This window comes from Prionailurus bengalensis, chromosome A1, assembly GCF_016509475.1.
Source record: "Prionailurus bengalensis isolate Pbe53 chromosome A1, Fcat_Pben_1.1_paternal_pri, whole genome shotgun sequence".
NCBI classification, from domain to species: domain Eukaryota; kingdom Metazoa; phylum Chordata; class Mammalia; order Carnivora; family Felidae; genus Prionailurus; species Prionailurus bengalensis.
Window position 1 is genome coordinate 207328511 of NC_057343.1, and position 16111 is coordinate 207344621.

General features: G+C 38.3%; 1 protein-coding gene across 2 annotated transcripts in view; it reads left to right on the forward strand.

Annotated features, from left to right (window-relative positions):
* C6 (complement C6) overlaps window positions 1-16111 on the forward strand; it is a 66679-nt gene that overhangs the window by 23321 nt on the left and 27247 nt on the right. For both annotated transcript variants that reach the window (XM_043599265.1, XM_043599255.1), the window contains exons 7-8: window positions 4756-4956; window positions 11359-11599. In XM_043599265.1, coding sequence (XP_043455200.1) covers window positions 4756-4956; window positions 11359-11599 — 442 coding nt within the window. The remainder of the gene's footprint in view (window positions 1-4755; window positions 4957-11358; window positions 11600-16111) is intronic.

The following is a 16111-nucleotide window of genomic DNA, read 5'->3' on the forward strand; positions in this document are numbered from 1 at the left end:
TTAACCAACTGAACCATCCAGATACCCCATCAATAACCTATTTCTTTTAATTTATAATAAGAGCAGAGGAAAGATGTGATTTTAATGGTAACATCCATGCATACAAATTTGACATGTTTGAGAGAATTTCAGGGAGTCTAATGATTTCTGAGACTACTTTATGGATAGTGTGATTTCAGCAAAAGTCATTCAATTCTTCCTTTAGAGAACCTTTTACATATAACAAATACCAGTAGTTTTCCAATTTGATCAGCTTAATTTAAAGCCATCTAATATATATTAGTGGGCATAGGAAATGTCCTTGGGGACTAACTGCCAAATTCAAATACCTTTTGGGAGACTGTCCCCAAAAAGTCCAATCTTTGCCTGCAGATAGAAGTGACATGGGTAACAAGTGACATGTGACCAGGTAAAGAAATTCCCCATTATCTCCCCACAGATCCAGAAGATGCTAATTCCAGGGGGTCCACCACAACCAAGGGAGGTGGAAAAGGTCTTGCTGGTATGATAAATAGGAAGTCAGAATAGATGCCGTTCCAAAGAAATAGTAATTTGGTCAATAATAACATTACTCTTAAGATGTATTGTATTGAGGGATGCTTGGGTGGCTCAGTTGATTAAGCATCTGACTCTTGGATTTGGCTCAGGTCATGATCTCACAGTTTTGTGAGTTCAAGCCCTGCATCAGGCTCTGTACCTCTGTCCCTCTCCTCTCTGCACCTACCCTACTTGCGCTGTCTCTATCTCTCCTCAAAATAAATAAATAAACTTTAAAAAAATGTATTGTATTGAATAGGCTTTAGAGACAGAGCTAAAACCCAAACGTTTACATATAATACTGTTACACTGAACCTAAACAATCAATCCATATGGTTACTTTTAAAATACAGTGATCCCTCCCACCCAATACTTAGGTATTCTCAGCAAGCATCTATTTCATGCACTTTTACAAGTAACATGTTAAACTCAGCTCATGAGATGAGGGCAAATTTGTTATCTAAACTTTTCATACTTGATAGTTTTGAAGGTGTTTGCTTGTACTGTCTTAATTCCCGTAACAACCTTCCCAGAAAAGTAAAAGATTGTTTATATCCATCTTACTAATAGGAGATCAAAGTTAGATAACTTTCTCAGAGTTATGCAACAAGTAAATGGCACGGCTCTTAGTGCACTGCTGCTGAAGCTAGATGAGCCCTTGACCATAACAGCAAGAAAGACATTAACAAGTGTTCAATGCATGCCAGGTTTGAGTACCTTTCAAAACTACCATTTAAAAGGTATCACCTGTGAGGTTCATGAATGATGTACCAGAGCCAGCTCTTCCAGCTTAAAAGAGCCAATCCTTAAATTGTTGGGAACTTCGGAAGCCAATTGGTAAACATAGCCATGACTGAATATTAGATATATAATCTTACAATTAAATAAAAATATTAAAAGCATAGGTGATAATTACCCAAAATTTATCAATTCTCCATTATTTTGTTACATTTTACCATCGACGCTCTTGAGGTTACTTACATCTATTGAATCTATGTTACAAAAATGCTATATAATAATTTGCTGCTGTGCATCTCTTTCCGAGTTTGAGTTAAGGGGTATCACACAGGCAGCTGGGATCAGCTATGATAGGAAAACAAAAGGCAAGTGCTGTAGTAAATCACAGGTTTTCCCCTTCCCAGAGAGCTGGTTTTTAAACATTCACCAGCAGACCACTGGATCCACCCACATAACTTGGTAATCCAAGTCTGGATGGCTAGTTACATTGGGTAATACAGCCTGAAAATCCTCATCCAGAATAAAAGACTCATTTCATTGTCAATGTAGATCTAAAACTTGTCGAACTTCAAGAAGCTACCTGAGTTGATCTCTAACTATATGTTGTTGAGTCTTAGGTACTATTCAACTGCTGACAAAGGTCATGGTGATATTTCTTCAAACAAAAGTTTGGGAATAACCAGAGTCAAGGTCACAAGAGAGTGGTGGACTTTTCACTGGTCCCTGTATTACTTCGTTCATGCTGTTAGCAGATAGCTGTGCAAATGTAAGCTGTATCTTATTGAGAATAGAGGAGGAGAAATTCAGCAGGCATCTGACTTCCCTTCTCCCATAGTATTGGAGTTCATGAAGACAGGTGAAACAACAGGTTGGCTGGTACACAAAGAGGCTCGTGAAAGGAAGGGAAGGGAAAGCTTTGGCTAGGAAGTCAGAATAGAAGTCCATAGGAAGAATTCTTCCCCTCAGGGATCTCCCAGCTGCCAAGTGCAGAGCTCTGTCACCATAACATCCCTGCATCAGTCCACAGAGTTGCACCACTTACTCAGGAATCCTCCTCTCTTTTTCTAGGTGGTGCTGTGTGCTAAGCATTTGCTGTCAACAGCAAACTGCAGAGTATGGTTACCGCTAGACTTTGATTCTTAACAATACACTGGCCTACCTAGACAGGCCCCTTGCTGCATCCCAAAGCCTAACAATTTTCATAGCTCTGCAGTCCCTCAAATCCTCCCCAAATCCCATGTGAAATTCACAACTTCAGGTTCTGTCTCTGACCCTCATAGCACAGGAAGTCAGTTGCCACTGGTCTCCATTCCTCCAGTCCCTCTTATCTCCTTCTGCTCCTCCTTACAAACCCATCTCCTTTCTTCAAACACAAAAGTAAGTGTCAACACACATAAATTCCTAGGTCATCAGCCCACTAGATCCACAGTGAGGATGGATGGGCTCAGCGATGTATGTAATTATATGTAAATGAGGGGGTACCTGGGTGGCTCAGTCAGTTAAGCATTGGACTTCAGCTCAGGTCATGACCTCACGGTTTGTGAGTTTGAGCCCCACATCAGGCTTTCTGCTATCAGCACAGAGCTTTCGATCCTCTGTCTCCCTCTCTCTCTGCCCCTCCTTCACTTGTTCTCTCTCTCTCTCTCTCTTGAAAATAAATAAATAAGCTTTAAAAAATATCTTTAAAAAATAATAATGTGTAAATGAAGATTAAAACCTTGTTCCCAGAGTTTGGTTAACATCTCTTCCTGGGAAAATCTATCCTTTCAAAAGTTGCCTTGGCTTTGCAAGTTCCCTTTCATGGAAGAGCATCCCCATCCTCTCTCCCTCTCTCCCCCTGTCACCCCCACATCTACTTGGTCAACAATTTCTGTGAACTTACTTCCTAAATATCTTTCAAATGCCCTACTTTCTCTCCACCCAACCGCCACCCCATGGACCTGGCCATTATCCTGTCTCACTTGTTTTCCTCTAACAGTTTTTTACAACTGCTCTCCTTGCCTCCACTTTAGTTAACTATAGTTAACCTGATCTCTGCAAAAACACAGATGTCACAGTAACACTCCCAATTTTTCATTCATTCCATTAATAGTTTTAAAGAACCCATTATATGCAAAATCTTGCCTTTACAAGTCAATTCAAATACTTTCTCAGGGCATTCAAGGCCCAGCCCCAGGTTTTCAGTTCAGTCTAATTTTTCAGCCCTGCTCACCCATGGGTAGATTTTCTCTGAGCTGCTGCCCAGGATATCTGAGCCCCCTTCCTTACATGCAAATATCTTTTCCTTTAAGCAGATACATCTTTTTGTGTATAAGAGCTAATTCATTTGACAATAAATTTCATATTAAAAAAAAAGGAGCTAATTCATAAAACAAAATATTTGTAGTCTGAGTTTTTTTAGAGAAATGGTAAAGAAATGTCAGCAGCTATATTTAAATAGAATTGTATCGCTTCATTGCTAACTGAAGAGCTTCATTTTGGGGCCCTTTAAAGGCTAACTTGCATGCCCTGTAGTATCTGAAAGTCACATTGAACTTTTGTGTGAATCTTACTATTGAGCAAGATTCTTTTGCAACTGGGTTATTTTGTCTTTCCTCCACTAATTGTACAAGCTCTTTGATTGTGACATGTGGTTTGCCTCACAGTGCATTTTAATTTTGAATATTTTAAAACAAGAAATTTTTCCATTGCAAACCAGACAGGCATCTTTAACATAAAGTACTCTTCAATCAATTTATTTTGCAACTTTTTTTTTTAATTCATCCATCGTCCCTTTTTGCCAGCATAATCATAACAGGGATTTAACTTGTACTGGGAAAATACCCTGTTCCACTCCTACTTCAAGTCAAGTCCCACTGGCTTTTTTTTTTTTTTCCTCCTCTTTCCAGACCCAGTCAGTGAAGGATTATAACCCTCCACCATGCAGAACCAATCAAGTATTTGTCCTCTGTCCCATAGACATAGCTAGTAGAGTGCTGATGCCCAACATCTAAATAAGTCTAAGTGGGTGGGGATGCAACCAGAGCAAGGAAGGACAGGATCTGTGCTCCGATCTGCTAGGCCTCAATTTTCTGGAAGATACCTTCAGTTAGATTGCAAAGAGGCTCAAAGTCACAGGCAGACCAGAAATAGCCCTCGTTTTTTTTTTTTATCATGCTGTTAAATATCATTTTAGGAGTTGTTTCCTTGATGAAGACTTTCCTGGTGTGGCCCCTCTGGGTTCAATGATTATTTAGGACAACTTCTTTTGGAGCACATCACTTCCCACACTGGATTAAGTGTCTGTGCTTGTTTGTCTCTCTAACTAAACTATTGACTCATGGAGGGCAGGAACTAATTTTTCTTTTATTTCTAGCAAAATGGGTTCTCAACAAATATTTATTGAATGCATAAAGGAATGAAGCATCATTGCCTGAGATCTTAACAAGTAGTTCTAATATTTCCTAAGTTTCATCCCATTTCATATGGATTTTTCTCCAGGTGCAAACTGAAGAAGATGATTTAGAAACCGATTTCTACAAGGACTTAGTTCCTCTTACAAAAAATGAAAATAAACAAGCTGCATTCCAGGGCGAAGAGAGAAAAAGCTTTCATGTACCAATTTTTTATTCCTCAAAGAAAACTCAAAGCACCACCCATAATTCTGCCTTCAAACAAGCCATTCAAGCCTCCCACAAAAAGGTAATAAAAATGGTTCCCAATCTTTTTATTCTTTTCTGAAAGTTAACACTAAGTCCAGCAATCATGCAATGAGAAGGGGAGAGTTTTTGATATCAAATTGGCAAGATTTCGAACACAAATTTAAATAAGTTTAGTTTGTTGATAAATCCCATTTCAAAAGTTATAGAAGTGATATGTATAATGTTGCATACATTTGGCTGTGTTTATGGTTGTGTTCTGTTTAAGTTTTCTTTGTCTTACTGTTTTAGGTGTATTTTTTATAAGCTACATGTAACAGAACTTTACTTTTTTAACATAATCTGACAATTAGAACTTTGCTAGGGAAATTCTGCCTTCTTTGATTTAACAAACTCACTGAAATACTTGATCATGTTTCTTCCATCTTTAATTTTTCATACTCATTTTACTTTGTTGCTGTTTCCTATTTCTCTACTATGGCTGTCTTTGTCACATTTCTGGTTACCCCTTTTGGTCATTTTGGAAGTTCTACGAGAACATTTGGAAGTTCTCTCTTTTTTAGAGAGAGTGCAAATGAGGGAGGGACATAGAGAGAGGAACAGAGGATCCAAGGTGTGTTCTCCGCTAACAGCAGAGAGCCCGATGCAGGGCTCAAACCCACGAACTGTGAGATCATGACCTGAACTGAAGTTGGATGCTTAACCAACTGAACCACCCAGGTGCCCCTAAACTTTTTAAATTCTGCTTGTGATGACCTTTCTCTAGTTAACAAGCATAATTAAGCCTATGTTTTTTCTTTTATCACATGAAGTAATATCTACAGCCCCCAAAAGATATTTTACTTCCCCACACCCCATTCCCACTATCTCCTTGAGAATGGGTCTACGTTCTGCTCCCCTACCAATATCATTACAGGCCTCCAAAACCTCAATTTTACTGAGGTAGTTCAAAACCTTTGTGTTCCAAGCTATTTGCTAGGATTGTTTTGTGTTCAGTTTTATATTACATATGTTCATTTGTATTTTATCCTGACTCTTGTGTAGTCTATTTTAAAGATTCCTCACATAACACTTATAAATTCCAAGTTCATAGTCTGTATTTTATATCTGTGTAATATTTTATATACATACGTGTGTGTGTGTGTGTGTGTGTGTGTCTGTACATTTACTCCCTAAGTCCTTATATATCTAAAAAGCCTACATTTTCCCTGAGCAATAAAGATAAGGAATATCTTGGCCAAATATAGGAATCTTGAATCATAGTCTTCTTTTCTTGGTAGTTAGTGGATGTTATTCCACTATCTTCTACTTTTCGTTGTTGCATAGGAAAAATCACATGGATAACTGGTTGTCTTTCTTTTATTTTCTCTGTCTGGAAATTTATAATTTTTATTGTTGTTGTTTATAATTTAGGTTGTATCTGAGTATTAGACTTCTTCCATTAATCTTGCCAGGAACTAACAAAGTTCTTTCAATATGTAAAGATATATCTTCATCCAGTAATCTTTCTTCCTCCCTTGCTTTTTCTTTTATTATTTGTATATTAAAACTGGACATGTTTTCCAGCTCTTAAGCGATTTAGGAGATAGATTTCTATTAGACATTTTTAAACATTTACAAAGTTCTTTTAAAATAGAATCTGGGGGCGCCTGGGTGGCGCAGTCGGTTAAGCGTCCGACTTCAGCCAGGTCACGATCTCGCGGCCCGTGAGTTCGAGCCCCGCGTCAGGCTCTGGGCTGATGGCTCAGAGCCTGGAGCCTGTTTCCTATTCTGTGTCTCCCTCTCTCTCTGCCCCTCCCCCGTTCATGCTCTGTCTCTCTCTGTCCCAAAAATAAATAAACGTTGAAAAAAAATTAAAATAGAATCTGTTCCTGGGGTGCTTGGGGTGGCCAAGTTGGTTGAATGTCTGACTCTTGATTTCAGCTTAGGTTGTGATCTCACGGTTCTTGAGTTCAAGCCCTGTGTCTGACTCTGCACTGACAATGCTGAGCCTGTTTGGGATTCTCTCTGCCCCTCCCCAACATGCTTGCTCTCTCTCTCTCTCTCTCTCAAAATAAATAAATGAACTTAAAAAAAAAAATAGTCTCTGTTCCTCCCAAAACCACCACTCTCAGTGGTATTTGCTCCTTCCAAAGAGATGAATGGGAAGACTGAGCCCTGAATCATAGAGTGTGAAGGGGCAGTGAAAAGAGGAACCACAACCGGAACAAAGGGGAACAGCAGCTGGAGACCATCATTTTATGGCTCCTCCTGCCCTTACCATAGTGCCTCTCACACATTTATTTATTCATCCATATATATATATATATATATATATATATATTTATAGCCCCATTTATAGATAATTTTCCTAGGCTAATTTCATTTATCTTGAAAAGAACCCTAAGGGGGAATCACAGATGAGTACATGAAGCCCATGTATTTATTCTGAAGTCAAGAAATATTTATCAAATATCTACCATGTGCCAAGTACTACACTAAAACTCAAGAAGCTGAGTGGCTCCTGTGATGTCACAGTGAGTAAATGCCAGAGTCGGGCATTGAAATCAGCTTTCTGATTTTTGCCCACTGTTTATATCCACTACATTATACCTCAAGCTATCTGCTTATTCATTCATTCTGTGATTCATAATTTCAACAAACTATGAAAAGAGTACAGTTCTGGTGATATGAACACATAAAAGAAAAAAAGAGGGAATAAAATGATTCCTTTTATAACATATTGTTAGTTCACTTTAGAATGGGCTATAGGTAGCATAGTGTCTCTCAAACTTACCAAATTATATTCTTTTTTCTTTTAAATTTTTATTTTAATTCCAGTTAACACAGTGTTATATTAGTTTTAGGTGTACAATATAGAGATTGAACAATTCCATACAACACCCGGTGCTCATCAGACAAGTGCACTCCTTAATCCCCATCCCTTTTAACCCATCCCCCCACTCACTTCCCCTCTGGTACCATCAGTTTGTTCTGTATAACTAAACGTCTGTTTTTTTTATTTGTCTCTCTCTTTTTCCCCCCTAGTTCATTTGTTTTGTTTCTTAAATTCCACATAGGAGTGAAATCATCTGGTATTTGTCTTTCTCTGACTTACTTCACTTAGCATAATACTCTGGCTGTATCCGTGTGATTGTAAATGGCAAGATTTCATTCTTTCTTATGGCTGACTAACGCAAATTATATTCTTAAGACAAGTTAGTATTGGGGCGCCTGGGTGGCTCAGTCGGTTGAGCATCTGACTTCGGCTCAGGTCATGATCTCACGGTTTGTCAGTTCAGGCCCTGCATCGGGCTCTGTGCTGACAGCTAGGAGCCTGGAGCCTGCTTCCGATTCTGTGTCTCCCTCTCTCTCTGCCCCTCCCCCACTTGTGTTCTGTCTCTCTCTGTCTCTCTCTGCCTCTCAAAAATAAAGAAAACTAATTTAAAAAATTTACAAAAAAGACAAGTTAGTATCAGAATTATTAGGAAGTAAAAATATATATCCCATGGCCCTTCTCTTAATATACTGATTCAGAATATCTGGAGTTGGGCATGTGATTCTGGTTTTCTTTTTTTAAGCCCCCAGCTCATTCTGATACAGCCAAGATTGGAAACAACTGCTTAAAAATACAGTCCAAAATGAGAAGGAAAATGGACATGTAGAAAGAGACATAGATATATACATCAGTCTCAACATTAAGATTTGCTTCACAGAATTGGTTTATAAATGTTTCAGCCATGCTAGAGAAAACTTGTAAAATCCTTATCTGTGGATAAACAGATGTTATTTGATCCTCTAAGAGTCTGCCCCAAATTGGGAACATTTTAGGCTATTCACAGTAGCAGCTGGAACTTTTGAAACTGCTAATATTCATCCATTTTTGACCTACAAAATTGTCAACTTCATCGGGTTCTACCCAGTATCTTTGATTAGATCGCAACAGAATAAGGAAATCCTGGGTTAAGTAGAAAACGCTAGTGAAGGGGCGCCTGGGTGACTCAGTCGGTTAAGCGTCCGACTTCGGCTCAGGTCATGATCTCTTGGTTTGTGAGTTCGAGCCCCGCGTCGGGCTCTGTGCTGACAGTGCAGAGCCTGGAGCCTGTTTCGGATTCTGTGTCTCCCTCTCTCTCTCTGACCCTCCCCCACTCATGCTCTGTCTCTCTCTGTCTCAAAAATAAATAAACATTAAAAAAAAAAAAAAGAAAGAAAACGCTACTGCAACATCTCTTAGTCTTCAAATAGTGAAAACAAGGTACCACTAACTTGAAAATCAATCCACTCCCTCCAGTGGAGCTTAATGCTTTATTTATTCATTTCATCAATCACAGATCTAACTAAACATTTGTTAGGCAGATAATCTGTTTCAAAGTCAAAATACCAGGTGTCTCAGTAAGATTCGGTGCTTTTCTGAATTACTTTATGAAGTTGAACCCACAAAAAGATGGTAAAAATAAAGCAAGGTCTCACAGAATGTTGAGACAGATCATACTTTTTTTATTTTTTAAATATTTTTTAAAGTTTATTTATTTATTTTGAGAGAGATAGAGAGGCAGAGAGAGAGGGAGAAAGAGAGGGAATCCTAAACAGGCTCCATGTTGTCAGCACAGAGCCCGACACAGGGCTCGAACCCACGATCTGTGAGATCATGACCTGAGCCAAAACCAACGGTTGGGACACTTAATGACTGAGCCATCCAGGCATCACGATCATACATAGTTAATAACCTACTGTCATGTAATGGGTTAGCCTAAAATAGCCCCATTTTAACCATGATGCATTTGATAAATGCTTGGCTTGTGCTGAGTTGAGTTACCAAAGTTTCACTTGTATGTTTATAATTTAGTTGGTAGAGCAACCTGGAAATTTTGAACCACCCATTCCAATGTCCATGTCTGAATAGGTATTTCAGATACTCTGGAAGTTAGTGTGCTTCTTACTAAAAGCATAATGTCCCTCCAACTTTCTAAAGGCATGGTTCTGTGACAAAATTCAAGTATTAAACTTAAAAATAGAATTGATGGACAATGAAAATGTAAGCCCCTCAAAGGGGTGAACTTTGTCTACCTTGCCCATTTCTGTGTCCACAGCATCTGAGGTAGTTGAGCAATAAATGTGTTAAAAGGCAAAAAGGGAGGGCGAGGGGTGGAAAGGGGTAGGAGAGAAGCAAAGGGAAAGACAGAGGGAGGGGAGTGAATGGTGACTCTTCTTCAATACTTGTGATTATTTCTTTTCTTTTGTGTTAGCAGACATTTTATGCCATAATTATAGCACACAGGAAAACAGCGTTTTAATAATTTACAGCTACGATAAAGTTCTTTTGCTGAAATATGCTCCTCTCTCTGCTCTATTACTCAAATACTACAATTTAGTAAAATTGAGAAATAGATAAATTATATAATTTTTTTAAGAACAGCATACATGGATACACTCATAAAACTCAGTGGATATGTAGAACAGTAATTTAATGGAATGAGATTTGGGTATAATACCAACCACCAAATCATATATTAACCCAACATAAAAAGAAATGAATAAAAAAACTCTCAAATATTTCTGTTGATGGGTGGAAGAGAGAGAATATAAATAATTTTGTTTAATCTTAACCCTGAGTAATTTTGAATCACACTGTCTTAGAGTTGAAAGGGGTGTGGTATGTCATCTTGTGGATAACTGTCATTTATAGACCAGGTGACATTTCACAGACAACTGGGGCCTAGAAAATGCAAATGCCAGTTAGTGACAAAGTTGTGACTTGAATCTCAATTGCATAACTTCCAATTAAAAATACATGCAATCCTGGGGCGCCTGGGTGGCGCAGTCGGTTAAGCGTCCGACTTCAGCCAGGTCATGATCTCGCGGTCCGTGAGTTCGAGCCCCGCGTCGGGCTCTGGGCTGATGGCTCAGAGCCTGGAGCCTGTTTCCGATTCTGTGTCTCCCTCTCTCTCTGACCCTCCCCCGTTCATGCTCTGTCTCTCTCTGTCCCAAAAATAAATAAACGTTGAAAAAAAAAAAATTTAAAAATACATGCAATCCTTTTTCAATGTGTTGCATCAGCAAGTCTTTCTAAATAAAAACTCAGTAGGGACACAGCTACGATTGACAAGCAAGAGTGAAAGATTTACTTTTCTGATAATTGATTGATCTCTTTTTGGTATGCCTTTGGTATGCCTATTGATCTCTTTTGATAAGCCTACCAAACCTGTGCCTCAGTCACAGTTTACATGACTGAGATCATCTTATCTGTTCAGCACTTTGGACATGGCAGGAAAAAGTGGAAAATAAAATGAAAATTATGTTTTTGTGTGTGAGATCATGCCATAGAGAGTTAAAGTTATCATGTTATGGTTGGAAGGCAGCTAGTGATAAATAGATAACGTTTAAAGGCTTGACACTTCAAGCTTTTGTTACGTTTAATCATCTTGTTTTCTTTCTTTTTTTTCCTCTTTTCTCCTGTTCCATTTAGGATTCTAGTTTTACTAGGGTCCATAAGGTGATAAAAGTCTCAAACTTCACAATGAAAACTAAAGATCTGCAGCTTTCTGATGTCTTTTTGAAAGCACTTAACCACCTACCTCTAGAATACAACTTTGCTTTGTATAGTCGGATATTTGATGACTTTGGGACTCACTATTTCACCTCTGGCTCCCTGGGTGGCGTGTATGACCTCCTCTACCAGTTTAGCGTCGAGGAACTGAAGAACTCAGGTAGACCTTCTGCCGGCCTCCCTTTTTTCTTAAACCTGATTCGACTGCGTGCAATTCATTTTTCTCTTATTCTATTAATTCTTCTTTATTAACTTTTAGACTCCACTGTACTTCCAAAATGATAAGAAGAACAACCAAAAGGTACACACTCAAATAAATAAAAATATAAAATTAGGACCCCCCCCCAAAAATAAAAAATATACTTAACCTCTCTCATTGGGCATTAGATTTGTCTCTGAGTTTCCTGACAGGTGGGAACATCATAAGCTACACAGTAGTGGTAACCTAAAAGAGAGATACATGCTATTACCTCAAGAAAAATGAGATTTGTCCTGAAACTAAACTCCAAAAGATAATTTACTTACACCAATTTTATAGGAGATAATAATTTTATAGAACAATAATTATCGCAAATTTTCTAACAGTCTTTTTCTTTTAATAATGTTTTAAGTAAAAGCCAAGGGCATTAAGATAAAAGAACAATTAAGAACTTGACAAGGGACTAAATTAATGTGGGCTAGATATGCACCTACCAGTGATAAAATTGAAACCAGATGAGAAGCACTTATTTTGAAGAAAGTTGGCAAATTTTTATTTTGGGATATAATCAGGGATATTTTTCTGCTTATATGTAAAATAACAATAAAAACCTTGGTTTATAGATAAACCTTGGTTTCTTAAGTGTTAGCTTAAATTGCCACTATTAATTATTATTATAGCTTAAACACCATTGGATAAATTCATTTTCAGACTCCTTTGTGAAATGACACAGGGCCTTTGTGATGATTCTATCATGTGTCTCTTGAGAACATGGTTAGGAAACTGTAACCAGAACTCAACTGACCAATTACCCCATATAAATAAGAATTCTTGATCATGTAACTTTTATATAGAAGAAATCAGGAATTTATTTAAAAAGACATCAGGCCAACTCTGGGGCCAACAGAGTGTCAATCCCTTTGTTCTTACATCTCATGATGGCAAATACTAATGTTTAATGTGGCTGCCCTGAGTTATTCCAAACTTTAAGTGACCAGATATCCCTCATGATCTGCTTCCTACGAGAGAAGAGGGCATAAATGTCTTTGAGAAGGACTTTCAGTAAGAGGATCTAAAAAAATTACTATCTGACAGAGTTACTGAAATCCAAAAGATTTATGCTGTGATGGGCTTTTCACATTGCCTGACCCTTATGTTTCATTTCAGTTATCCTTTCCACAGGAGTGATGTTTGTATGATGAATTTGAAATCTTCTCCCATGAGAACACCAGCAACATTAATGCTGAGCAAAAGTGCTTGGGGAAAATCTCTGGCCCTTGATTGGTTTCATCTCACCCCTGGGATGAAATTATTCTGGTCACTTGCTGCTATAGCCCAGAAAATAATTTCTCATTTGATCAGCTGTACTTATCATGCATTCAAAGCAAAGCCTCTAAAGGCTCAGAGATCAGGTCAGTTAAAGAACTATGTGAATCTTTAATCAACCATCCAGCATTTTAACAGTTGAAGACCCCTGACCAAAATAAAGTAATGAGCTACACTTTCCTACTGAAACATTCTCACCTTCTGTGTCTCTCTATAAATAGAGGTAGAGGCTAACAAACAGGAACACATAATAAGGGAAAGAAAGGGAGTTTGAGATGTAATAGGAAACTGGAGGTATATGACTGTAAATACCTATGTACTCATATACAAACTATATATATATATATATATATATACATATATATGTATATTTACACACACACACATACACACACACACACACATATGACATATATAGTACTTAAAGGGTATATATATGTATATTTGATTAAACATATTTCTATATTCTTATATGTAATATATATTCTTATATTCAATGAATATATATTTCTCTGAGTCACAAAAGTAATACTGATGCACAGTTTTAATTATGGCTAAGATGAAGCACGCCCAGACAGAAATAAATCTCAATAAAATGGAATTCCTTGGTGGGTATGCTCACCTGTTTTTGCCTGCTCTCTAAATGAATATATATTCTGGCCTCCTCCTCTCTTTTTCCATTTCTTTTCCCTTTGCGTAGCCATAACATGAAACTAGAGTATAGGCTTGGTTTTTATTTGCTTTATTCAGTAAGAATTGTATCCCTTGTCATTAATTTCAAAAGTATGACCTGAATATTTCATAGTACCTTCTCTCCCTCAAGAGGAGTAAAGCAAAATTAAATTGCTTTTTATATGCATCCTTCATATATTCCTCTATTGTTCAATGTCCCATAGTCAATTTAAAACCTGAAGAAAAGTTGACATTGCTTCAGTGTGCTAGGTGAAAAAAAATTCGGAAATACAGTAAGAACATTAAAGAATTAAAATATCATAATATGCAAGATGGTAATTTAAACTCCTTTTGTTGAGAAGTCATTTCCTACTCTGAACTGGGAGGAAAACAATTACTGGCCCCACCACTTACCCGTATGACATTTTCAAGTAACACTGTTGACCTTTGCCCAGAATAGCTGAGGACATTTCTGAAATGCTTGTCCCTATGCAACATCAGAGGGACGCTTGGGTTTGAGAGGTCAAGTGCTACAGCATCCAGCAATTGGATAGAGGTCAGGCAGCAAGCTACAGGTTATACAGGGGAAGACAGGCTTATCCAGAAATTCACTGATAAAGCCTTCATATTTTAATTGCTGCATGACCAACGAATGCCATGGCTCATAAGAAGGATTCACCATTCGAATCTTCAAAGATTCTCCATTAGCCCTCAGAAAATGAAATTAACTAAGTTGATAGTTAATTAATTATGTTATAGTTAATGAATTGGACACAGAAAATTTAATTTTCATTTATAAATAATAAAAACTTAATGAAAAAATTCAAAAAGGATAGGAGCTCTACAACATAAATGCATTAAATTCCTAACATGGTCTAACCATTATACTGATCTACTTGTTAGAACAATACTACCAGGAGAAAATGACTCATATTTATTCAGCTTGACCAAAAAAGAAAAACAGACTTTTGGTTGTTTGTTTGTTTGTTTGTTTATTAGAGTTTAAAATGCAAGGTAAACATCAAGACTTCAAACTAAGAATTTTTCACTGCCAACTTATAACGCATCCCTTCAAATGTGTCAAACTATTGAAAAAACTATGAAGTGGGCAGACCCCATCCCCTTCCACCCCATCCCCGTCTACCTGGCCTCATTTCTCAGTCATCTGTGCCTTTAGGATTCAATTTCAGCATCGCACCTAAACTGTGCCTCAAGCTCTAAAAATATTCCTCTGCCGATTATGATCTACAACCCTGAACATCAGTATTTGATGAACTACTTTGCTTTAAGGTGCTTAAGAGCTGATCCTAACAGTTGTATCTCTTGTGTGTTCATGTTTTGTGAGGCAATTTTTAACTAAACATCAAAAACCTGAATTCTTGTGTCAGCTATACTTTAGTTGAAATAAATTATGTTAAAAACAAAAACCAAAATCTGGAATCTAATTTTGGTATTTCAGGTAGCAGGTCAGGAGGCTTAGGAAGCTCTTCAGAAAGAGGAGACGTTGATTCTTTTCAAATTACCCCAGATGGGCAGCACCAACTCAGTCTACAAATAGCCAGACCTATTTCCCTGCACTGTGTCCCACTTGATCCCTGACACAGCATAGATTTTGAAGCCATTGAGAACATAGACAGGGATTGTGGTGGGAAAGCATGACTCAGATGCCAAAATCTTCAACAAATGATGCTTACAAGTTTGGTAAAAGACAAGAACAAAGAAGACTGAAGGTATGAGAACTGAACAGCCTGAGCCTCCAGGCATCAGGGTTTTGACAAGACTTTTAAACCTGGAGACTCATCCTATGGAGGCGCTGGGAAGCTAGGAAGATATCAACCCCCACTTCCCAAGGCTGGGGATGAGGCAGCATTCACCTCCCTTGGAGACATCAGGAGAAACGTTGAGTACAGGCTGGAATGGTGATGAGGAGAGAGAGAGAATAGTCAGTGAGGACACTGAGAAGAATTCATAGGTCAGGAAGTCAGAATTTCTGAGTTTTGGAGGTACAGGTGGAGTGAGCAGCTGACCCAGGGAGACAGGCATGAGAACGAGTGTTCAGCGAAGGAGAGATGACAAAAAAGATTTCCATTTTAGGTGACAATGGGGCAAAAAAGTGAGGTGGACTCAGGCCTCACAGAAACAGTTGTGGCCCAGAAAGAAAGCCTGACCGGGGCACCGCACAGAACGTGTGTTCATCTCTTGATCTTCAGGACTATACAGTGGCCGTGGCCAGTGGGACAGGTGATCTTTGAGGCTCACCGTGTGTAGGCAACAGGGAGAAGCCAACATGATCCCCATGGGATGGGCCACAGTCACCTTACATGTGCTTCTTAGGGCCAGGGTTGAAGGGAGAGACAGCAGGGACTCATAAACACTTCCTCTGTTCAGGATCATTCCAGGGCCTAAAAAGGACTGAATCTGTAGGTGAAGGTGTGAATTATTCGAGTTTATAGGAACTGGGGAAGGATTCACAGT